Source organism: Cupressus sempervirens, chromosome 11, assembly GCF_028749045.1.
Source record: "Cupressus sempervirens isolate cs-2001-9-10 chromosome 11, ASM2874904v1, whole genome shotgun sequence".
In the NCBI taxonomy this organism is placed as follows: Eukaryota; Viridiplantae; Streptophyta; class Pinopsida; order Cupressales; family Cupressaceae; genus Cupressus; species Cupressus sempervirens.
In genome coordinates this window covers 614,975,230-615,000,632 of record NC_143128.1, presented here as the reverse complement: position 1 = coordinate 615,000,632, position 25,403 = coordinate 614,975,230, and the positions used below count along the sequence as shown (strand labels likewise).

General features: G+C 34.9%; 1 protein-coding gene across 2 annotated transcripts in view; it reads right to left on the bottom strand.

The window, feature by feature from the left end:
- Positions 1-25,403, bottom strand: part of LOC149531198 (Cyclophilin-like peptidyl-prolyl cis-trans isomerase family protein) — an 87,006-nt gene that overhangs the window by 31,048 nt on the left and 30,555 nt on the right. For both annotated transcript variants that reach the window (XM_089808742.1, XM_089808743.1), the window contains exons 3-5: positions 19,364-19,411; positions 1,256-1,279; positions 931-1,113 (exon numbers count right to left, since the gene is read on the bottom strand). In XM_089808742.1, the coding sequence (XP_089664868.1) occupies positions 931-1,113; positions 1,256-1,279; positions 19,364-19,411 (255 nt within the window). The remainder of the gene's footprint in view (positions 1-930; positions 1,114-1,255; positions 1,280-19,363; positions 19,412-25,403) is intronic.

The window sequence follows — 25,403 nt, the reverse complement described above, 5'->3', positions numbered from 1 at the left end:
TGTTGTAACCATTCAAAAGTTTGTATTTGTAACCAAGAACAGTTCAGAAATGTAGAAAAGCTTCCATAAATTTACTTTATAGACTGTACCAATTAACTTGAAATCATAGCAATTTTACCCCCTCTGCTGAGATTAGATGAACCTTCGATCACCACAAATTGGTATCACAACATACTCCTGTTAAATCCTCCGTCTTCCACACAAATGTCTGTGCTATCAGCACTATAATATAGAAGCAGAGACTTTATTGAAGACTAAGGAAATTCTTGAAAGAAACATAGCTTTCTTCTTCACGTGAAATGTATTACTATAACTTCTTCAGTGCCTTATGAAATATGTCTTCTACACACATACTTCGCTTTCAGAAACATATTATATGATCCTTGCTTGTTGATGGAGACTTTTCAACTAACTTACAAAGTTGTAACTGTCAAAGACTATTCTTTGTTCATTCTTTCGCCAAAAGAATGCATTGAATGTTTTAATTTTGTGATCACAACAAATAGTTATACTTCGGTTGAATGAGCAGCTGTAACTAAGTAACAACCAGTCATACAATCTTCAAAAACCTAGTCAGGACACCATACTGCAAATAATGAGAAGAGATGAAAATCAAACACAAGCTTAAATTTCTATCACACAAATAGATAGTATATTGAAGAGATAAATGCATTCAGATCCAAGGTAAAATCCATTATTATTTCCTGATATTTTTGTGACCGACATTACCATTTAAGTAGAAAAGATCTCTGACAATTTTTCCTTGTAACAGGAGGCAAAGAGTAAAGAACACAACACTGTGGACATCAATGACAATATCAAGGCTAACATAAGTGGCCATAGTATGGATGCAAGAAGAGGTGATGTATGCCTTAAATTTGTAAATTACAGTTGAGTAAAGCAGCACAAAGAGATAGAAATCATGCCTACCTGCACTTGAATGCTTTAATTTAAAATTTTCATCAGGGAAAGTGACTCCATAAATTGACTCGCCGCCCCTACCATCTCCATACACAGTATCTCCACCCTGAATCATGAAACCTGGAATGATGCGATGGAAGGGTGTGCCCTTGTAATGCAAATCCTTGGCAACCGTTCCTTTACCTTTCTCCCCTGAAATATATGACATCCTGTGCTTAAGTTTCTGAAAGGTCAAAAATAACTTTTCTTTCTGTCAAATGACTCAATTACTCAGTGACTATTAATGTGAAATCAACAATGAAAAAAAGTTTCCAATGCAGTTAATCATAATTACCTGTGCAGAGCGCCCGGAAGTTTTCTGCAACAAAATGAGAAAACATCAGACATGAGCAGCTCTTTCTACAAGAACCAGACTAGTATAATTGAATTGGATAAAGCCAGAGAAACATGACATTCCCCTCACCTCATCATCCCACTCCGATAACAAAAGTGAAAGAAAAACCATCCAAGTTTCAACCATGTTGTCTAAAGTCATAAAATGCAATTGAATGTAATCTCATTGAGTATTTTCATTAAGCTCACAATTTTAATAGTGCCTTCATAAATAGGAGTTGCTTGTATGGGGCATTGGATGAATGCACAGAGAATCAAAATCATGAAAGTCGACTATTGTTGTCATGCCCTAGTTCCAGTTCATGCCATCTCAACAAGTTTTCTTTACGAGTTATGCAAAGGATCAAACTCAAACCATAATTGGCACTCTTTGTTAATAAGGTGGTCTTGTGTTACATCCCAATTTTTTACTCAAATTTAAAAAATGTTCATATAGCCATTGAGGTTTCATGTGAAGCTAGTTGACAAGTAAATTCATTATGAACATGTATAATAATAAGATGTTTAATTGTTATAATTTCATATGAAGAAGACATGTTAGTTAATCGTTATGATGCTATTATATTGTTATCTTGAAATCTTGGAAACTTGGTTATTCGTCATGGGGAATGAAATGATGGTTTTTGAATAATAACTTGTTATGGTAAATGTGATTATATTGAGGAATATGATATAATCATGGAGAATTCCTTGCAGGACCACATTGAAGGGGGGGAAGGATTGCCAAAAAGGAATTAAGCACAGGGGGCAACACCATCACTGGGCGAATAGGTACGAGTCGTGAACCACTGTGGCTAAAGGAAAATGGCTAGACAAGCAAGATTGTACGTTGGACGACCATGAGCTACCCGGTTAGTTCATAATACAAGAAAAACACTAAACATTTTGTTGGTTCCCAAAACCGTAGATTGAAAATCCAAGAGCTTGCCACTTCTCCAATAGGATTCCGTAATTAATTCTGGCCAACGAACGAGAATCACTTTGATTCCCCTGCACTTTTGGCTTCACTACACCTAGGCGATAAACCTTCACCTCAAACATTGACTGCTTAGTTCAAGGCTTTTTTATAGCGAATTTAAGCTCTATTAAGTTCTCTGGGTGGCAAGGTCTTTGAACTCGATTAATATGGAGATTGAATTTTGAGTGCATTAAATGATTGAATGCTAAATGTTTGAATTGGATGTTTTGTATAAAATTTGTAAATAATGGATTTGATGCTTGTAAGAAGGAAATTATAGATTTTCTGACTTCAATAATAAAAAGACCAATGCCTCTACTTATTCAGGCAACAGAGTCAACTACAATGAAGATTATAATGTACAACTCTATAATGTTCTATGCACATAAACTATAAACAGTTTAATAATCAAGATGCAATGGATCAAATATATATACACAATTCTAAACTAGTCCAGAGTGTGCTTTAACTCCTAAGGTTGGGGAGACAAACTGGACACAGATTCAAAAACATTTAAATATTTCACAATATTTGCAATGATCAAGTTTAAAATGCCATAGATGACCTTGTCCACTTATCTGACATAATTGTTTGCAGAATTTTTTAAAATGATTATAAACGACGAATCAACTACAGTTTAATTCTCCATGTCTCAAATACAAACAAAAGACTTTTATAAATCATTAAAATATAATTTGAAATTTTATATTACAAAGCCATATTAAAACTCCTCATCCCTCTGCACAAAAATATATCTCTTTTTATAAATACTTCTCGGAATATGTCTTTTGAATAAGGCTTCTTTCCAAATATCTGACCCTTATTTATACTTACGTATAAGGGTAGATGTTACTTTTCAAATGAAAAGTCATTTCCTTTCACATATTTTAACAAATAACTTGAATCACACCTAGATAGAAACTTATCGGCTTTGTTAGCCGGATACTATAACAATTTAATAATAACTATTTTATCCATTTTAGCGAAGATGTTATACGCTATCAAATGAAAATTGGAAAATAATGAATCAAGGTTCGATCTCTCCCGACTAAATATTGGACATCCCGTACATAATCACTTCAAATTCTTCTCAGACTCTCCGCTGAAACTCTTCACACGTTCAATCACTTGCTCAAGCTTCACAGTTGCTCGTGTGTATTGGTTGCTTCTTATATTGTCTGCATCAAAGCTTTCTCTATTTGCACAAATGCATTGTGTAGTGAACTCCATCGATGGAACCATTACCACTGCAGGACTGCCGGCTAAAGATTTCAACGAGGAATCTAGAATATGGGTTTCTTGAGATTTGATTTGCAAATATACAAAACACACACTAGCTCCTGGTTCTGTCGGGATTCAAATTACATGAACCATGCTCCACTTCGATGAAATTTCATTACCAATCCTGTCAAGTATAAACTCTCCACAATGTCTCGAGTGCATTGGATGTGTTTGTTCATTGACTTTCATTCTTTTGGAAGGCTTTGAAGAAATGCAGGATGATTATACTCATCTATACTTTCTAAGTTGTGCGATGTGGGAGGACTTCTTCTTCTGCGTAGATATTTAATTATTATTAATTTAATAATTTCATTGAACCTCCATCGATTTCCTTATGTGCTTCTGACTCCTACAATTTCAGGATATTCTGAAGGACATCTCAAGGCATACGGCAACATTTCCCATCGGGTGGGCATTTCTTTGAAGTCTTGAAGATATTCATGATGCACGGATCACTGGACTCTTGTTTAGAAAATATGTCTAAGGTTGGAAAACAAGCGTACGATCCTATATTGAACTTGAAATGGCTTCATGTGACTCCAATGTGGCTTCGGCAAAAGCATCTGACCAACATCTCCTTTGTCTAGTTCATAGTCTTCATGTATTATGTCGTCTGAATCTGTGTAGTCCTTCGAACCAATATTTGATATCACTATGTCGGATGCATAGGATATTGGAATTTCATTTATGCTCACATCATCCTTGTGTTTGGAATTTGACGATGAGGACATGTCTGCGACTCAAATGATATCACAGCACAAGAACATAAGCTTCAACTCTTCCAAGTGATACCACCATCTCACACTTATTAACTGGTCAATACATATATCTCTATTATGTGGTATGGCAAACAAATTCCTTTGGCTGCGTTTGTTTCTATGAAGGCATTTTATGGCTCCAATGGCCCTTACTCTCTATGATGTAGTATCATTCAATCATGACTCATCATATTCACCTTGAAATCTATATATATTGCATAGCTTTTCCTTCACATATGTAAACTTCACATCTTTGATATATTTTTTGTTTAGACTTCTATGAGTCAAACTTGATTACTTTGCTTTTGTTTGAATACTCAACACTTCCTATATTATATTGCATAGCTTTCCCTTCACATATGTAAACTTCACATCTTTGATATATTTCTTGTTTAGACTTCTACGAGTCAATCTTGATTACTTTGCTTTTGTTTGAATACTCAACACTTTCTATATTCTCCTAATCATAACTTTTACTTATATTGTTTGAATATAAGTAGTGGGTAAGATCTGAAGACTGAAGACTGAATGCATGCATCAAATTGGATTCTAGGACTTAAAATTGTGGGAACTCATTTGTACATGAGGATTTTTCTTTGGTATGGTATTTGGGACTTAGCCAAAATTTAGAGTTCCATCAGTGGCTCTTTCTGAAGACGTATGCTCCCTGTGAGCATGGTGAGATCCTAGCTATCTCTGGAGGAGTAGAGCGAGCATCCATGCTTAACATGATGCAAGGTGAAATCAAGTGGCCCCAGGCCCCCCCAAAATGAACACTTGATTATGGATAAGTGAGGGGATTTCCGTAGGTAGAGTCCCACAGAAACGTAAAATTTTATGGTTGTATCAGACTCAAGATCCGGGCCACAATTGGAATGATTTGAATAGAACATACAAGCCTCTGGGCCACACCCCATTTCAGGAATCCTGTGTGTGTGCAATCCAAGTGCTTAGGAAACTGGGATACAAATAGTGTGGTACCATGTTAAACATAACCATTGTGATCTTATTGGGTGTACGATGATCTTTCATTTTACCTTTGACACATTGTTATAAATGTGTAATTGTCTAATCACTTGTAAGGCCTATATTGTATTGGTGATGAAATATATTCCTATCATGAAATGATTATTTTAATGAAATATTATTGTTATAAGATGGGCATGAAAGCCTAGGTTACATAAATGGAAGCATGGATCCACTAACCATTTTAGGGGATATGTGAGCTTCCAAGGATGATCTACTCATCTAATGAGAACCATATACTAGATGGTATGTATGAGCGATTTAACTTATGTGATCAAGTTATGATTTAGAGGATGTTAGTTGAAGAATTGCAAATTTTCAAATGTTTATCTTACTCTTGATTATGAAACCCTAAAAATTCTCTTGCACGAGTTATTAGTATGAGAGTTGAACTAAAAAATATTGTAAGTTCTTACATAAGTATGACAGGAATATCAAATAGAGTATCCTAAAACATGATCAACGCAAAGTGATGCTGAAGCGGCCATGGTTGAGGTGGCCTCCTATTGGATTGACCCATCATGACATTTCCAAGATGGAAAATAATATCCACCTTAATGAAAAATACTCACACCTTAACAATAACGAGACTAAGAAATAATGACCTTGGATTAAGGTGTCCCTCATCCATGCATAGTATAGGAGTTTGTGTAGCAACATTCCCATAATACAAAAAATACCAAGTCAAGGAAGATTCCAATAGTAAGAATATTCGAATTGCACATACCCTGCATGGAAGCATATAAGTTTTAGATAAGCATTGATTATGTGAGCATCTAGTTTGGACAATACGAAAATATTTATAAGTATTGGAAGAAGTATTAAAGCAACTACAAGAAGCTTAAAAGGATATCAAATATTATTGGTTGTGGTTTACATGAGAGGTGACTCCTAAATTCTAAAAATCATCGATGCTTGGTAGAGGCACGTATTAATGAGTATTCAAAGATTAATATATCACATGAGAAGATTGAAACAATGATACTTGGTGACATTATTGATTTCGCATAAAGACTAAAGTTTCTAGATATATTAATGTGTGCTATAATAAAAGTGAGCAACTTGAGAGCAACCAATACAAGAATTGAGTATCATCATCGCCAAATATTAGACAAAAACAAGAAAATATCATTCACTCGATTTGCCCATGTGAATCCGCAGATCCTTTGTGAGTATGGGAGTTGTTGGCCAGCTTGGAGATACGAAGTAGTAAATATATTTATCAACTACTCAGAGTTAGAGCGCTAGATTTTCATAAATGCATCATATTACGTACAATATCATACCGGAGAAAGGTGGAGAACATTGATTCTATGCACCAACTAAAGTATAAGGTGCTTCGTGATCCTCGAGGTAACAACAAGGAGAACACATTCTCTTCTTGACCAAATGTTTATTCAGGAGTATTTGTGGTATTTCATATTTGTCGTAGAAATAATATTATCATGACATTATAAAGTAAGGTGAGAAACACAAGTAAAATGGTATTGTTGTTTTGGAGGATACATGTTAGATCTCCAACATTCAACATTAATATAAGGAAGGGAATTACATTTTAAAGCCTTATGTATTTGATCGAGAGATCATGAGTGGTCTTCAAAAGTTCACATACACCATTGACAAAGGTATTGAATAACACCATGAACCTACAATGAAAGGAGATGAAATTGCATGTTACAAAATAGGGCAAACATATTGTGTTCCCCGTACATCATCAAACGTAAGATAAGACAAAAAACTTGGAAATAATTAAACAAAGGAAACATTAAAAGTGTGTCATGTTGTCATTGATATAAGTAGACCGTCACAAAGGATAGCACAAAGGAAGCTACAAAATTCTATTGTGATGAGAAACATTCATAAATGGATATGATATGTATATATAAAGAGAAACATATTGTAAAGAGCTTGCTCTATGATGCATGGTGTATCAAATATCCTTAAACTCAAATTTATAGGAGATAATCACATCTCAAATGCAGAGGGTTGGAGGTTTCAACATCAAATTTGCTTTCATAAATTTTGTTGTATAGTCATAGATCAGTTTGGAGGAAAGTATCAATATAATTACAAGTTTTATTATATGAGATTCATCACTAAGAAAGTTAAATTGAAAGTGCATTCACCATATTAAAGTTTTAAAGACAATGATATAGAGGTTGATAGGGACTAAAAACTCTATAAAATGGAATAAGTGGGAATTTTACATTGAAGGGGGAAATAATAGCCAATGTTTTATTCCCATTATTTGACAACTGCCTATATGGAGATAGTTTTTGATGCATATGGACCTTCATTGAGAAACTTGTATGAAGGATGTACAGATAAGTATTCATTAGCCTTGAATATTACATTTATCTTCTTACGTTATTCTCTCTCTTATTTGAAATTCTATACATGCTATAAGAGTTATTTTTTCCTTGATCTTTTCCTTTGTATCTAAAGTTGATCTTGCAGGAAAAGAAGAATGGCACATTAGGCAACGTATGACAGTAGCTTACAATAAGTTGTGATCAGGCTGGATAAAGTGAGACTCTTGAAGCAAATATCCTTGATGATTGAGATTACGAGTATCCTTCTACAATAAGAGGGAGTATGACACTTCTTCAAAGGTAACACGAGCTTAGAATATTAATACTCAAAGATGGTCTCGAAATACATGTGTGTGACTGCATGATTTTGATGGGCCTACTCTTTGAGTGCATCATGAGGAAGTATCAACTTATCACCTTAAGGTTGAAAAGATTAATATTAAATTCAGAGGGAGTTCGACAGACATCGTTGGGTGAAGAGAGTCTCAAAGGGAGTAACAACAGGACCTAACTTCCCAAGATCATTGTTCAGAGGGAGAAATTTTGAGATGCAATCCTTTGTGGATGATATCTTCTCTTTGAGGAGAAGTTCCAAGAGAAATTCGTTGTAAAGTGCTCTCCTCTATGAGAGAGAAGTCTAAGGTGAAAACACTTGTTCCACCCTCTAGTAGTAGTTATGGTTGGTCCACCCTCTGACTTGGTTCATGGTGGATATCATGTGAGTTACTACATGATGTTGTTGTGATTATGTCATGAAAGGTGACGATATTTCATTGATGTCTATATTTAGAGGGGAGCTATTGAAAAGTGACGATCTTATCAGTAGTTGGACTTGTTATCATAACAAACTACATTAAGTTTTTGTCCTTGAATGCTGAAAGTTATGATAGCGAACAAAAGGTAACTATTGTAAGGTTACAATCTTATCAATAGTTGACCAATCTCCAGTGAAACACGGGTATGCGTCCCCCTGCCAAAACCAAGTCAAACCTGAGAAAGGGGGACGTCGTCTCAACATCTTGGGCAGTGCCACTCAGAGCGCCACCTTCGACGAAGACAGCGAGCTGTCCCCGTGCCCCCTGTGGGTGCGATGGGATGCGATCGTGTCCCCTTTGGGTGCAGGGGGACGCCTGGACTTCCAAGGGATGATCATTGATCATTCGTTTGATATTTTGATTTAGACTCTTGGAGACTTGTAGTTTTTGTTTGCATTATATACTTATTTTGATATCATGATTCATGGCACATGATACTTATTGTAATCATCTTTGTGTCATCACTCATAATCATTGATTAGAAAGTGGATACTCATACTATTGATCTAATATATATTTATATTATAAATTTAAAATTATATAATTTGACACTCTTTCATTTGCTGATGTTCAATATTCATTGTTAGATCATGAATCATGATGTTCCAGTTCAAATCTCCAATGCAATGTTCAATGTTTAAGATTTTTACATTTGTATATATTATATTGTAGTTCATATTTTTGTAACTGGCATTTTAAGTACCATATGTATAGTATATACACCCCTGCTCCCCCCACCACCCCCCGTCCCTTGTATATACACCCGTGCTCCCCCCCCCCTGTCCCCCATCATCATCCCCTCGCCTTCTCCAAATCAAAGCCCCTCTGTCCCCCCGTCTCGAAAACTTGTCCCCTCATCCCGCCATCCCCCTGTCCCGTAAGGCAGTGTAACTATGCCCATCTCCTAACACCAAAATGTGTTGGAGCAACTGTTATCTTGGTTCTTCGAGCCAAATTTTGTCAGACACCTTGATAACCAACTTATCGTGATTCTTCGGGCCAAATTTTGCCGGACAACTTGATAATCAATCATCATGGTTCTTCAGACCGAATTTTGCCTAACACCATGAAAATGAATTTGTTATGGTTCTTCGGGTCGGATCCTGCCGGACACCATAACTTAAATCCATAATAGAGCACACTTAAGGTGGTATTCAAATATTGTATTATAGTTGCTGAAATTTAGCCTCATAGTGAATTGACGCAAATTCCATATGTAATATATGTTAATATATATATTTGTGTTGATGGATTTATGTTGATATCCTTATATATGTCATTTAAGGAATATCATACTAAGATGATATCACTTCATATACTTGAGAGCACAAGGTGTTTTACTAATCCTCCCTAGCTAAAAGGGAGTGTTAAAGTTGTAGCTTTAGTCTGATAAATTCAATCTAAGATACATTGTTGTTATTGGTAAATCATCATTTTGTATATATGTGTATTCATCTAATAATAATATATACTATTGTATATAATACATATATATATTATACACATACATATATTAATATATATACATGTGTATATACATATATATTATACTAATTATTATTATTATGAAATATATGTATTAAATTAAATGATGATTAAACCTTGGAGACATGTCTCTTGAAGAGAAGAGACATGTCTCCTCTCATATTTATATGAGATCCAAATCTGCATTTGGAATATATCAATTACAATGGCCATATTAGTACATTTGCAAAAACGATCCGAAAGTCCAACAGGCATTGATCAATGATCAAGCATCATAGAATCATACTATGAAATGATTTAGTTTTACAATTATGTATATTTCTCTTATTATACATATTCACACGAACCTATGTTCCCCCCGAGTTTCTGGGACAAGGACGATGAGACGGGTTTCCAAGATAGCAAAATCTTTTGCCGATTTTGGGTACGACTATATAAATATAGGAAAATTTTAAAATAAACACTGAAATTCGCAAATATTCATGTTATTCATATGAAACTAAGCACAAAGCATGTCATTTAAACATTATAGAACCTTAACATACACCATTTCAATGTCATTTAGGAAATAATAACCGATTTAGTATTGAATTGTCAATATGCATATCAATATATGAACAAAAATATAAGTTTATAAGTGAGCAGTATCAATACAGCCTTGTCATATCTTGCTTTAGCCTCTTCTACTAGAGCCTATTGCCGATAAAATAGACTTCTAAAATTGATGTGATTTGAAAGTAGAAACCAAAAGAACACTAGTGAAAAGAGAAAATAAGAATATAATTAACTCAGCAAGGAGAGATGCACAATAAACTTACAATAACAAGGAGCAAAAATAAAATTGTTACAAGACAATAATATTATGGTAACACCTATACAGAAAACAACTGATATTTATTAATTTTCAATCGACCCTACAACACTTTTGCACCATGGATTTGTTTGGACCTTATACAAAAAACAACTTATATTTTATAATTGGACCTACAACATATTTGCACCCTAAAATTGGTTGGAACTTTTAAGGCTTAATACCAACTAGGGGTCAAACTAAGAGCAAATACAAAATGAATTTTATTAATACCAAAAAACAACCTAGAAAGGGATAGCGATACTACTCCAACATTCAATCAACATCTCCGAAAACTAATATTACAACTGAATTAGAAGCCAAGGCCTAGATAAACTATTCTGCCAAACCTACTCCAGACTCCCCCTAAAACAAGGAACAACGTCAAATTGAAAGATGTTAAATAAACCTACCTAAGATGTAGGATTGGAAAAGGATTAGGAAACTGGTGATGAGAAACCATGACCACTTACAAAGAAGTGAAATATAACAATGATGGTGACTGAAAAAGAAGAATTTGAAAATTGTGTTAACATTGGGGATAGACGGTTGTTTCCGAGATGGTTGAGAGACATCTATAACGTCCCCTTCTGTCTCGAGGACGTCCCCATTTCCGAAACTTCTTCTTCTTCTTCTTCTTCTTTTTTCAACATATTAAATAAAATAAACTCCCTCATTCAAGGAGTCAGACAAGTTGATTCCATCAAGGAGGACCTCTTAGATCTCACCAAAGACTAGGTGAATTAAAATGAACTTTGATAGGGCCTCAAGGGGCAATCTTAGGTTGTCAAGGGTTGGGTGCATATCCAGAGATTCCAATGGAAGGGTGATTGTGAGGTATAGGTTTCCTTTTACGTTGGATACTAATAATGAAGTGAAATTGTGGGTGTTATGGATAGATCTAGAAGAAGGTTTGATAAATAGCCTAAATAAAGTTTTGTTAATGTAGACCAATTAATAATTGTCAATGCCCTTTGATAAAAAAAGATATGCAAATGGAAACTTAAGGGCTAATGTGCTATCAAACGAATAAATCAATATAGCTTCACTGAACAAAGTTTTACAGTGAGGGCCTTGACTAAAAGGCAATCATTTCCCGGATAGAGATTAATGTTAGTGATTGAGGACTCAATGTAATGACGACTGAGCGCACTCAAAGAGCACTATACTTATGTACAAATAGTGATGCCAATATGAGTACTTCGTTTGTTTTTGGGTTGATGCAAAGATTTTGGGTTGTGTTTATGTTTCAAAGGGCAGACATGATGGAGTTGACCATGGTTCTCCATGCAAATCTAAGGAAAATGGCTTCCAACAAGGTTGTCATACTCCTCTAGCTCGACAAGATTCTTAGGTCTAAGTCCCCTGTGATTTTAGAGGCCATTCGAATAATAGTTGAAGCTAGATATAACCATAGTTCCACAGAATGTCCTACAAGGGGGACATGGATATGGATATAGGTTGTGGTGAGGGGATAGCAACGGAAGGGTGAGGGGGTGCAATGTTGATTTCAAAATAGCAATTAATGGAAACTTCAAGGAAAAATCTGCAATATGACTTCCCTATGAGTTCCCCATGAAAGGCCAACAAGTTTTCAATTTAACAGGCACGTACCATATAGCGACCCAGAGCATCCCTAGCAAAGGTAGTGGTGTTATGGGGGGAGATTTCCTCCAACTCTTCCAAACATCCTTCTAAAGAAGACATAAGATGAACAACATTGTTTCCTCGCAGCAATAATACTCGACTTGGGAGAGAAGGCAATGGTGAAATGCATTGTGAAGTGTATTATTTATGCCAAGTGGGGTGTGGAGTTGAATGGGGTGGTAAATTGTGTAGTGGTGGGGTTTGGATTTTGCAATAATGTGGGAATTTGACCTACTGTGTCCTCTCCCATAGGAAGACAATGGATTCTCTTTGTAGTCAAGGCCTTCAAGGAGAATGTGGAAAAGCATCAAGCCAAAGCTCACCAAGGGAAAATTTTCCCAAATCCATCATTAATAGAGGATAACCACAACTCTTTGCTTGGGCTTTTTCGTTTGAGGAAGACTCTACAGTTGAGGAAGATAAAGAAGGGGTGAGTTGGATTAAAAATGAATTTTAGCTCTATAAATTGTAACCACTGATAGCTGAATACTAGCTGTAATCTCCCTTCTTGGGATCTCCCTAATTTATACCCTAAAATAACAATTCCAACTTACATTGAAGAATGCAATTCACTTTCAAACATAACTTTACAAAACACTATCAAATGCAATACATTGTAAGAAATAGTTCTGGTTTAGATCCTACAACAATATTAATCAATTATCGTTAAGAAATAAGAATATATCATAGTATCTATATTTACAAGTATTAACATTAAATATCAAGATTCATGATAACATATAAATGCACATGAGCATTACTCCTGAGTCCTTTCTAAATATAAGTGCCCTAATTGCATTAATAATAATTGTAAGGCATAATCCCATAGCAACCATATTGGGAATTTGTTAAAAATGTTAGCAAATTGTAATCTCAAGGATGCTTGTTCGTTCTATTGCAAGAGCATACATGAATTCCCTATCCATCCATCTCAGGGTGGCGTACTTGAGAAAACCCTCAAAGCAAAGGAGCGCTTATTCACCTCCCAGCCCACAAAATGTTAGGATCTTTAGCCCACTCCATCCCTCAATCCTTCTTGTAGGCTAACCCTCCTCGATCAAACCTAGAACCACTCTTCCTCTCAACCTATAAGCATAGTTGGTTTGTGGTCCATTCATCTTGAGGTGGCATGCTTCATAAGATCCACAAGCCTAAGAGCATGATTGGAATTCTTGTCCTCAACACTGCCCAACCCATGAGAATGGTAAGACTTCTAGTCCATCCATCTCAAAGTGGTATACTTGAGTTCTCATGAATTGGATGGCTAGCCATCCTTCCTATTTGCAAACCATTTCTGGTAGATTCAAAATTGCATTCCAATAAACATATGCTATATGCATTGATTAATTTAGTTGATTTATGTAAAGTACATCTCTAGATATCAACTAATTTATAATCTAATATTATATTCAACTTTCCTCAAAAAAGATAATTACTCAATATAATATTCATTCTTCTTTTATATTAACTTCCTTTTCTATTTTTCTCATTCACACTTCCTACCTTCCACATTAGGATTGGTAACCCTTTTTAATCTTCCACATGGTAAGAAGCATTTGGCATTCTAGTGGCCAATTTTAAAGAGCCCGTTGAGCACCAATTGGTGGAATGAAAGGTTAGACCAGCAACATGGATATCACAGTAGTTGCCAAAAACAATGTGAAGAATACCCCTGTAGTTGTAAGTGATGAGAGTCCCCAAGATAACCCACTTAAGTGCGTCTTCATCATAATGCTAGACCTCTAAATGCAACCCTCACACATATGAGACTATGTAGCCTCACATTTTCATTCCCCTCTTAAATAGCACGTCATTCTTCACTTTGACGCTACATAGACAACCACACCACCAAATCCAAATGTATCTAGTGATGTAGAAAGCACAATCTAATTTTGAGTATAGACAAGAACAGTACCCAAGTTGTCTCTTGGTTATATTATGCTTGTAGATGGCATATTTGATAGTCTTATTGATTTAAAACAAGAAACATTAAATATTGTAGGTCCCATCCAATTTGTAAGAACTATAGGTTTTGAAGACCAAATGAGGGGTCAAATGCATTTTGAACATAATTCACCAAAAATAAGTATTACCATAGTTGGAAATCGTATTCATTAAAGTTTAAGTGTGTTCCATTTAACTCACATTGTATTCCCATCAGCGGCTCAAATGATGTGTTTAGGTATAAAAAAATAAAGACTAAGACCTAGCATCAACAAGGCTCCAACCATCTTTATCCTTATCGAGAGTACTAGAATACCAAAGAAGTTGAGAACTAACGCAAGTCACTTTCTTCCACCTGGTTTATCTCACAAATAATGTCATGAATCTATTAAGAGTGTCTACAATCCTAGAATAATAAGGGCCGCCTCCAAAATTGAATATGGATTGCACCTAAAAATCCAAAGGTAACATGACATTCTATATTTTCATTCACAAATGCATTTAATAGATACATACATCTAGTATGGCTTCTCCTTACAATACTCCATGAGAAAGAAACTCCAATCAACACCTCTAACTTATTAGTTATTACCTAGGTCTTCATATTATCCAAAGTGGGCAAAATATTACTCGAATTGTAACTAGGACGAAGGAATATTAATATGTTATGAAGTACATAACTTGCCTGTTCTCTAGAAGAGCTTGTTGTTAAAGCTAGTAACAAACACTAACTAGCAAATAAATTAACTCTAGGAAAGAACAAAACTAGATAAAGAACAAGATATTTGACACACTTTTGCATGCTAGTGGAGCAAGTGCTGAAAATGGAACACACTAACATTAAGTGAGAAATTATAGCACAAACCAACCAGCAAACAATACTTCTTAACAAAATCCATACATGAGAATGGGACATTTTTTACTACGTCACTCTGTCACATTCTAGTTCTAGATTGCTTATCGTTGCAGCCTTTTTAGATGTTGTTGCATGGATGCCTCACATTTCCAATCACATGCTACAAAAATCTATATGCTTCCAATTAGAATAGTCTCCCCAAAGCTGCATCTTCTATGGACAGGCCTCACCTCTTCACCTCATATAAGTTCAGCACATTATTTTTAGTTGTCTTCAATTATTCAAACACTTTGTTTCTAGCTTGATTATCTCCCTATGGATTGAATTTCTTTACAAATCCCTTCAACAATCCCAAAATATAAGCCCTTCCACTTATCCTTGGTTGTTAAATTTGAGATGTTTTGTAGGTATGAACTCCTTGGCATTTTGGCAGTTGTAACAAAAAATCAACTAAATCTCTAATCTCATCTATAACCCTAGAAAGCACACCTACACAAGGACAACTACACACCTGATAATATGGATTGTGCCTTTAAATCTTATGTATCACAACAAAAATATCACCAACCAATGTATAACCTTGATTGATAGCATCGTCGTATTTTGTTTTAAGGCTACATTTAAATTTCAATTTAGAAACATTAACATTTTACTTTCCTTATTTTAAATATTACACAAAAACATCTTGGAGGGAAACAATGTTGTTATTCTGAATGAAAGATATATTAGACATTAATCATGTGTGTGCATGTGTGTGCAATATGTGTGTGGGCATGACATGATGCGATTAAATACATGTTTAAAGTGTTCATACAGTTTATATGCCAAATGGTAAAACTTAAATTGCTTTGGCCATATATGTTGTCATAAATATATTTGATGTTTCTTGAGTGTGCAAATAATAGGATTGAACCAAACCAGAGTTTACAGTACTTACCTCATGTACAAAACCATATATTTCAGTTAAGGTGCTAAAGAAGAAACTAAATCTTGTGATACTCATAACAAACACTTAGCCTTTGGTTGATTAATTGTTCTCCTTGGGATATTTAGTTGTGAGCATGATGCACTGCTGAAATGTCGCATGCATTGAGTCAACAGTGCATCAATCCTAGATAAATATGTGAAACATTTATGTTACAAGGTCAAGCATTCAATAAACCCATTTTTTAATTAAAAAATCAAACATGCCAAAGTCAAGATGGAAGCGACAGCAAGTGTATAAAAAGAGATGTAACAAAAATAGGAAAATGATACTTGTAAAAAACAGAAGAGGGGTGACACAAAAACGTTGACAAGCAAGATCAGCATTGAATAAAAGGATCAGGCTCAATGAAAAGAGCACAATAATCAGGCGAGTGACATGACATTAATTAGAATAGAAGAGATGTTTGCCTTCAATGAAGGATTTGTAAGTCATCTTGGGTACTAAGCAAATTGGAGAGGTCATAATTATATAGCATTGGAAAACCAGAAAAGATGTGAAGGAAGGGAAAAAGAGAAAAGAAGAAACCTTGAGCAGAGTAGCCAGAACTACTCTTCCCCTTCTCAGGCACGTGTATCCCCATATCTGTATCTGTATGTGTATCAGATATGATTACGATATGGCCTGAACACATATCAGATTCCCTACCCACGTGCCCAAAAGTACTTAATTTTTGGACTGTGCCAAATACCACGATTTGATTTTTTAAAAATTTGATGTAAATATTCCTTGATTAAAAACAAACATCAATCATACAACTTTGTTTAGTTGGAATAAACAAAAGCCTACATGAAATGAGGAAGACAAACGAAAAGTTTTTCTATTTCAGCTAGCCATTTTTTGGGTTATCTTCCAAAGCAAATCTACCATTTTTTGAAAATTATAAGCCATCAAATCAACTTAGAATTGTGTTATATAGCAATCATATGTCCATATTGCTTTCGAAGTTACAAATATCCTTTAATAATGTAGAAAATTGTGTTAAAATATGTGTATTTGTTTTTTATAAATTCTGTATCCAACCATATCCAAATTGGGTTTCTTTTTGTATCCATGTCCAATACCATACTCGTATTTGTATCCATATCTGTATCCATGCAACTTTGACCTAGAGTGAAACGAAGACTAGCAGCAAGGAACAAATGCAGAATAGCAAGGCTGTAATACATGGGTATGTCACAGCATCACAACTGATATAAGATACAAATAATAATACTGACGAATGCAATGGTAAAACCCTAAGCGAAGTGAATCCTTGGTCCCTCTAGTCATCAAGGATAGCAAGTGTAATTATGACAGACACAAAGGTTTCAGATAAGCAAGAAATGACATTTGAGAGTTCTTAGCCTATGAATAAATACTATAGATAAGATAGAATCATAGTGGCATTCTCAGTTTCTAAACACAATAGGGGTCTTGCAAAGCATTGAGAGAAGAGAATACAATGCAACAAGGAAGACCTCAGTAAAAGCACAAATGAATTGCAAATTACAAGTTACAATTACAAACACACTTTAGGAAGGATCCAAGAGACTTATATAAATTAAAAATCACAATTACAAACATAGGTCAGCCTAATATAAAGATTAATGCATCTGCAAGTCAGCCTCCATCATAGGTCCTAAAACAAACGTGTCATAAGCCAAATCCAATAGCTCATACACAATGCTAGAAGAAGGTGGAACACACTATGCCTAACCAAATTTGACCTAATCTACCACCTATTAGAATATTGTAATGTTTCTTTAATGGTCATCATAGTTGGTCTTTAGTTTATTAAGTAGTTTCTATTTTCATCATAAATTCACAATTGTTACTTTTAGAAACATCTTCTTTGTAAATCTATACAAGGATCAATTTATCATAATGTGGTATCAAAGTGGGTCGATGAGATCTCATAAAAATTGGCAAACATTTTAATAAAAATTGAGCTTCTTCTAATCTAAAAAAATTTTGCAGAATTTTGTTTTAGACTTTTTTAAATAAAAAATCATTGGAGAATTTTGTGGTTCTTCTTTGAAGATTTTTGCTGAAAATCATAAGTCTGGTCAAGAGCTTGAATCACATGAATTCCTAGTTTGAGAAAGTCTCTGATTTTCAAAGGTTGCATGAATTTGCATGTGAGTCACATGTTCTTGCATGTTGCTATCAGTTTCATAATTTATGGGCTTTAATAGTTATTTCCTCAAAAATTATCTCTTGGGTTTTAATTCAAATTTTCTTCAAAAATTATCTCTTGGGTTTTAATTAATTTTGCCTCAAAAGTTACCTGTTGCCGTTTACCATTTTTCTACAAAAGCGAAGTTTTGTATTCTCTGATCCATGTGTTGGAATATATTTTTTGGTTTTGTTCAATTTTTCACCTCAAAAAACATGGCTTCTTGCAGTCTATGTTGAGACATAGTGCTCAGCTGTAAAATTTCTTGGGGGAATAATCTTGAAGCCTGTTTTGGGCCATAATACACATCTGCAAAAGGATTTGGCAGTTTTCCTCAAGATCGTGGTTTCAGTTTCATCTCTGCATCTCTAACTACAGGGAGTAATGCCTTCATTGCCCAACATCTGACTAGATGGCTTCTTGGTCATTAACATTTTTCAGATCCAGGGAGAGTATCAGCAGTAGCAAGATATTCAAAAGATTTTGTGACCAAAAGGCAGTTGTTAGAAAATGACCATTAAGGGATGGTATTAGAACATTGTAATGTTTCTTTAATGATCACCATAGTTGGTCTTTAGTTTATTAAGTAGTTTCCATTTTTGTCTTTCATTCCAAATTGTTTCTTTTAGAAACATTGTCCTTGTAGATCTATATAAGGAGCTTTCATCTCCAAAGAAAAAATGAGTTTGAAGGATTGAGAGTAGGTTTTGCTGTATTCTTGAAAGTCTTTTTTATTTGCTTTTTTGACTAATCATTGTTTTTAAAACTTTAAAAGGATGCATTTGTTTTTGTTCGAGGTATCAAAATACAAGATGTTGAGGCCCGAGGGCATGTTTGCACAAGTTTCTACAACAAAGTACACTGTTGACACCATTTCACAATGCATCAAAGCACGTCATGCATTGTGATGATAATGAGACTCATATTAAGCTCTCGACTGAAAATTAATAAAAGGAAAAATAGATTCTACATACCAGCTGTTTTTGGTACCACCTTGCCGTACAAGCCTATTACAATCCGACCTGCAAGGACTCACCAGCAAAGTTCAAAAATATTATAAGACATCCCAACATGGTTTAAGTAAAATGCATATTCAATATATGATTGAGAAAACAAATTGGAAGCAAACAATAGGCAATACTATGCATGAAAATATCAATTACACAAAAAAATCCTACAAACAAGTTAGAAAAGACAAAAATCACATACAATAAGCATTATTAAGCCCAGACATTTATTCTATTTATTAAGTATAATCTCTTTATAAAGACAGTCTGCTACTATTGTTAATGCAATGGACTGTTGCTCATTATGTCTTGCTAGTGGTTTATATAACATCCAGGCACTTCAAGCTATGTAGGAACTAATAAAACAGTTACATAAGGTCTGCACTACCTATAAATCGATTGTAGCCATGCAATACACATGAGAGCGAGTAGGCACAGAAAAAAAAATTACCATACTAATCAGAGTCTTTTCCATGTCTAGTACAGTATCATAACCTCAATATCTTTCCTCTTCAAGCCACCCATTATAGTAAAGCCTATTTGTGCTTTTGAATATTGCTTTGACCTATGCAGATTTACACTGCCATGAAACTCAATACTCCTAGTTGCATTTGCAGCCTTGTAGATTGCATGCATGCTGGAATCCCACAAGCACCACAAAATCTTCATGGCCTGTTCTCCTGGACCTATGGTCAATCTCATTAAACAGAATCTACTTTTAGTGCATTAACTCCTTGTCTGCTACTACTACTATGATTATGTATATTATTGTTACATCCCCCCCTTAATCTGCAAAGGTGGTGATAAAGCCACCTATTTTTGTGCATGCGTAACTTGTTTATAGCACCTCTTTTCTTAATACAAATCTCTAGTGTTCTAGAAAAGTTTTGCCTAATTGATAGCTTGTTCCCTTCTGCAATTTTTCAAGAGCCAAGGTATTGAATTGGTAAAAAGCAAAGTTTGTTTTCTCAAGTCGAGTTACTTTTCTACAATGTTATATCCCATTATTAATAAGAGAATACCAAACATATTTCCTGTGAAAAATATTCGCCACCATTTTTTCCTGAAAGTGATGAATTTTACAAAATAAGGTTGTTCAACTTGTCTCTATCACTTCTATAACTAGAGAAACTAGGTTGATTGTGCCCATGCGTGATCTGAAAGCATGTTATTGTGCAATTAATGATCTAACTTACTATCAATTGAAAATGTGAACCACTTGTCCACAATCATGTCAACACATTAAGAGCTCCTATAGCAGGAAAAGCTCCAACGAAAATGAAGCCATACGAAGATCCAATCCATGTGTAGCTACGAAAAACCAAAATGAAGTATGAAATCTTGTTTGAATTGAACATTACATATTAGGATGTTGCCACAATATGCTGCAATGACAATTCCTCAATGGGCAATGTGAGAAGTCTCCAAGTAAATGCACAAAAGACTTAAAATCCACAACCTAGTGCTCCCCCTATAAAAAGACTCTTCACTATTTAGTTTCTACTGTAAATAGGAAATAGCAAAACATAAAAATACTATCTTACTACTAAAATTATTTACATTGTTGTTGCAGAGAATTCAAGGAATTGATCCAAAAGAATTTCTATCCCCATGTGCCACATGCATGAACAAAAGATTCAGTGGAATTTCTTTTAAAATTTTGCAATATTACACCATGGGATTCCAAAGACAAGCCATGTTAGCATGGACGCCACAACCAATCCACAAGACTTGGAAGAAGCATGTGTCCAAACTTATTATGTGGAAAGTGAATAACAGCTAACACCATCTATATAAAAGGAAGAAGTGGGGGAACTCCTCATTTAGTCTCACTAAGCTTCTATGGGACCAAAAGCCTCTAATGTAAGAGGCGTAGCATATACAGATCATGAGACTTGTTAGAAAAATGCATATAGAGATGTATTTTGTAAACAATAAAATGAAATTGTCAAACAAATAGAGGATAGAATACTAACAACACATCTAACATCAGCATTTTTTACACTTCTTATATCAAAGCTAGCCTATACATCATAGAAGCAGAAATCATTTTTGAATCACAATTAATCAAGGATTGAGAGGTTTGCCAATTAATTCCCCAGAAAATTGGGATTTTTTGAACGACGAAAGACAATGATTTTTTGAAGATTTTTGGCCAATAAATAATTTAAAATTGCGATTAATCCCCTTGTGAAAATAGCGACTAAACCCTCTGAATGTATTTATCAGGAAAACCCTAAGGGCGCCAGAACAATTTTGCCCAAATTTCTATTTATTGGCTGTGCAAGCCTGTATTTTGTATCAAGTTGTTGTAGAGGGGCCGTGTGCAGTCGTTTGCAAAATTGCAGGTTTGTTGTGTGTTGTGTGCAGTCATTTGCAGGTTTAGAGGAGCCACGTGAGCAAAGTCCAGACATTTGCTGTCCATACTGACCAAAAAAGATTGCCACGCAGGAATAGATATACTTGCTAGTTGCAGCTAAATTTCGAGATACTTCTATGGTTCTATATTTTGTTTACATATATGTTCTGTCTACATTTTATGTTACAGAATATACATATATTCTTAATACCCGTTAACCTATTTTCAAAATAATGATAGTTGTCATATCTGACTGGCTATGAGTAGGTGAAATTTGACCAAAAAGTGCAACATAATACATATAAATTGTACTAATATTCTGAATCACAATATCTGAAAATTATACATTCTGATTTTCTGTAAATTATTTTCTGTATAATTTTCTGAAATTTGTATGATCAATGATCCATTGATTTAATGTATAATATTCTGAAGATTTTATGAACAGTGATCCAGAAAACACAACACTCCTGAAAATTTTGAAAACTTCTGCAACTTCTGATTATAAGTTATTACAAAGGTCTGAAGATATTGACAATCATGCAATAGAAATGCTACTAGTCTATAATTTGCATCTCTTGCACTATGATTTTAGGGTTATGTGATTTTATGGTTGTTTTGTTCTTGTAGTTCTGACTAAAATATTATAAATTTAATTTATTGATCAGTGATTAAGTATTTAAATGTTTTAGATTGTAATACATAAATTGTGATAGAGTTGCAAAATAGGCTGAGTAACTAACCCATTTCAACATTAAATTGCTAAAAGGCTGAATTAAAAAGCTTCAACAGATTTTATTCTTAAACACAATGCTGTGTGTGGATTGTGCGGACACATTGCACACTGATTACCGGTAGAATAACAAAGGTTAAATGCAATTGGTGTCTAAACAAAGAAACTGGTGGAATTTACCACTTCAAATGGCATTTGGGAAATAACACCACAAGATGCACTAAATGCCCTACAGATGTCACATACCAAGCCAAAAACCATCTTGATGGAATTACTAAGACTGAGGCAAAAAGGCAAGAAAGAGGATTGAAATAGGTTCCAATTCTATGGGCGTGCAGAGGCATCAATTGGATGAGGAAGATGGTAGAGGGGAGAGTTTCAGGGAATCTCATACTAGTGGGAGAACACTTACTATATCATGTGGCCCAAACACTACTGGAAGGAACATCAATGGTTTCTTTGTACCTCATAATACACCAAAATCACATACTGCTTTAGAGAGTAGTGGGTGGGGGAAAACTATCCATGAACAGGGATGAAGTCAATTTCAAACTATTTTTTCTCCTCTGCCTAGGAATTTCACGCCTTGCAGATCTCCATATTGGCAAGCTATGATGGATGGCATTGTAACTGCAGGTCCTAGATTCAAAGCCTCATCTTCCGATACAATGAGGGTTGATATGCTCAATGACAATAAAAGGTGTTAAACATGTTGAGGAGCATCCATTAGAGTGGGCTTGTAGTGGGTGCACCGTTATGTCAGATGGATGGACAGATGAACCAAACCCTCATCAACTTCCTCGTCTTTTGTGATAGAGGCAAGAGGCACTATATTTCTGAAATCACTGGATGCATCAGATATATGAAAACTGCAATTGCATTGTTTGAGATATTTGACTCAAAAGTCATAGATGTGGCCATAAAATGTGGTTCAATATATTACAGATAATGTCGTTTCTTTTGTTACTAATGGGAGACTTCTGACAGACAAATACCCTTCTATGTTTTTTTATCCCATGTGCAGCACATTACCTTGATCTAACCCTAGAGGGCATTGGAATATTGAATGGGTTGTTAAGATGGCATTACTGAAGGCTTGCACAGTTACCAAATTTATCTACAATCACACAAGGGTTTTGAGTATGATCTGCCATTTCACAAAGGGCAAGGAGCTAGTTCGACCAAGCATGACAAGGTTTGCAACACACTTCCTTACACTACAGTCTCTAGTTCAACAAAAAATGAGCTTGAGATGCGTGTTTGTTTCAACCAAGTGGATAGACTCAGGCTTCTCAAATCAAACAGATAGCATAGGAGTAGCAGAGTACAAGTATTCAATCATTTTTTTGGGAAGCAATTGAACAAATGGTACAATTTTCAAAGCCTCTAGTAAAAGTCTTGAAATTAGTGGATGTGGATGGGAAAATGGATAAGGCCAAGGACACTAGTGATAAAGGGTAGGTTGGAAAACAAAATGATCACGTATAAGCCGTTACAGGACATAATTGATAGGAGATGGGATGGATAGATGTGTTATCTTCTCAACATTGCATGATAGTTTCTCAATCCATCATTGTTCTACAACACGAAATTTGAAGAGATTGACGTTGAAATCACATAAGGCTTGTTCAAGTGCATGAAAAAAAAAAAAGGTTTCCAAGCAAAGACCAATCAAAATACACTATGTTAGAGTTGCAAATGCATAAGAAGGGAAGGGATTTGCTCCCAAAGGGCTACCAAGGAAGGCAAATTGACCTTGCAATAAGGTGGGCTAAAAAATTTTGATAGCCCATTCATTTTGTCAACATGATCAATAAGTATGTTAAGATTTGAAGATATTCTTACATGGTATCATCCCCTCACAATGTGTTTTCCAGCTCAATGTTGGGAAATTTTTGGTCAAAAATGCAAAATTTTGAGTGGATTGCAATGTGCATTTTGACCCAGCCTTGCAGCTCATCCACTTGAGAGTATAATTCAAGTATTTTTTAACACATACATTCCAAGAAATGCAACCGTCTAACACAAAAACAGATGAATGACTTGGTTTTTGTTCAGCACAACCTTCACATAAGCTAAAGAAAGCTCAAGGTAGGAGTTTTAATAACTTGCACTCAATTAACCTAAAACAATAAAATAATAAAATAATGCATTAACCTAAGTAAACTTAAGTAAAGTGTAAATAATAATTATTTACACTAAAAAAGTTGTTTTCATTGTCTTTTTCACTTTCAAGCTATGTTAGCCAAGGACACGTTTCCACCCCTATATCCCAAGTTTCAAAAACCGTCCTGATTTCGGCAACGGGGGGACAGCAGTGGACATTTCCAAGTCATCCCTCTCCAGGCAAAAAAATCAGGGACGCGTCCCTAAAACACAAGAAACGGTCAACATGTTTCTAGGATACATTGACCGTCCCGAGGACTGATTAAATTTTTCAGCAGCAAAATAATATTAAATCCCAAAGGAAAAAAAGTTATTAAATGGCAATTTTTTTGCCCATTAGTGGGCCCGGTGCAACAGTGGAAGAAGGTTAATAATGAGTACTTAGGGATGGATATTTGAACAAAATAATAAAATATTGGATGGGCTTACAGACATTCTAAATTGAAAAATATGTTAGAAGTAACAGCACAACAATTTATTTTTTTCTTCAGCATCAATTAGCGCTTCCTCAAATTCCCTAAGGCTTTGCACTTCCCGCACGCAATGAATTGAACAACTAATATCTATCTCTGCTTCATGTCATTTGTCTCAGAAATGCTTATTAGACAAATTTTAATAAAGACAAAATAATGAAGAATTTGAAGTTGAATTTTTCCAATGCTAAGGAAAAGCTTTTGGACAGAAGATAATCACTTGATGAGAATTAATGAGCAAATTAGTCCAAAATTCTGAATGGTTGTCTTAACAAC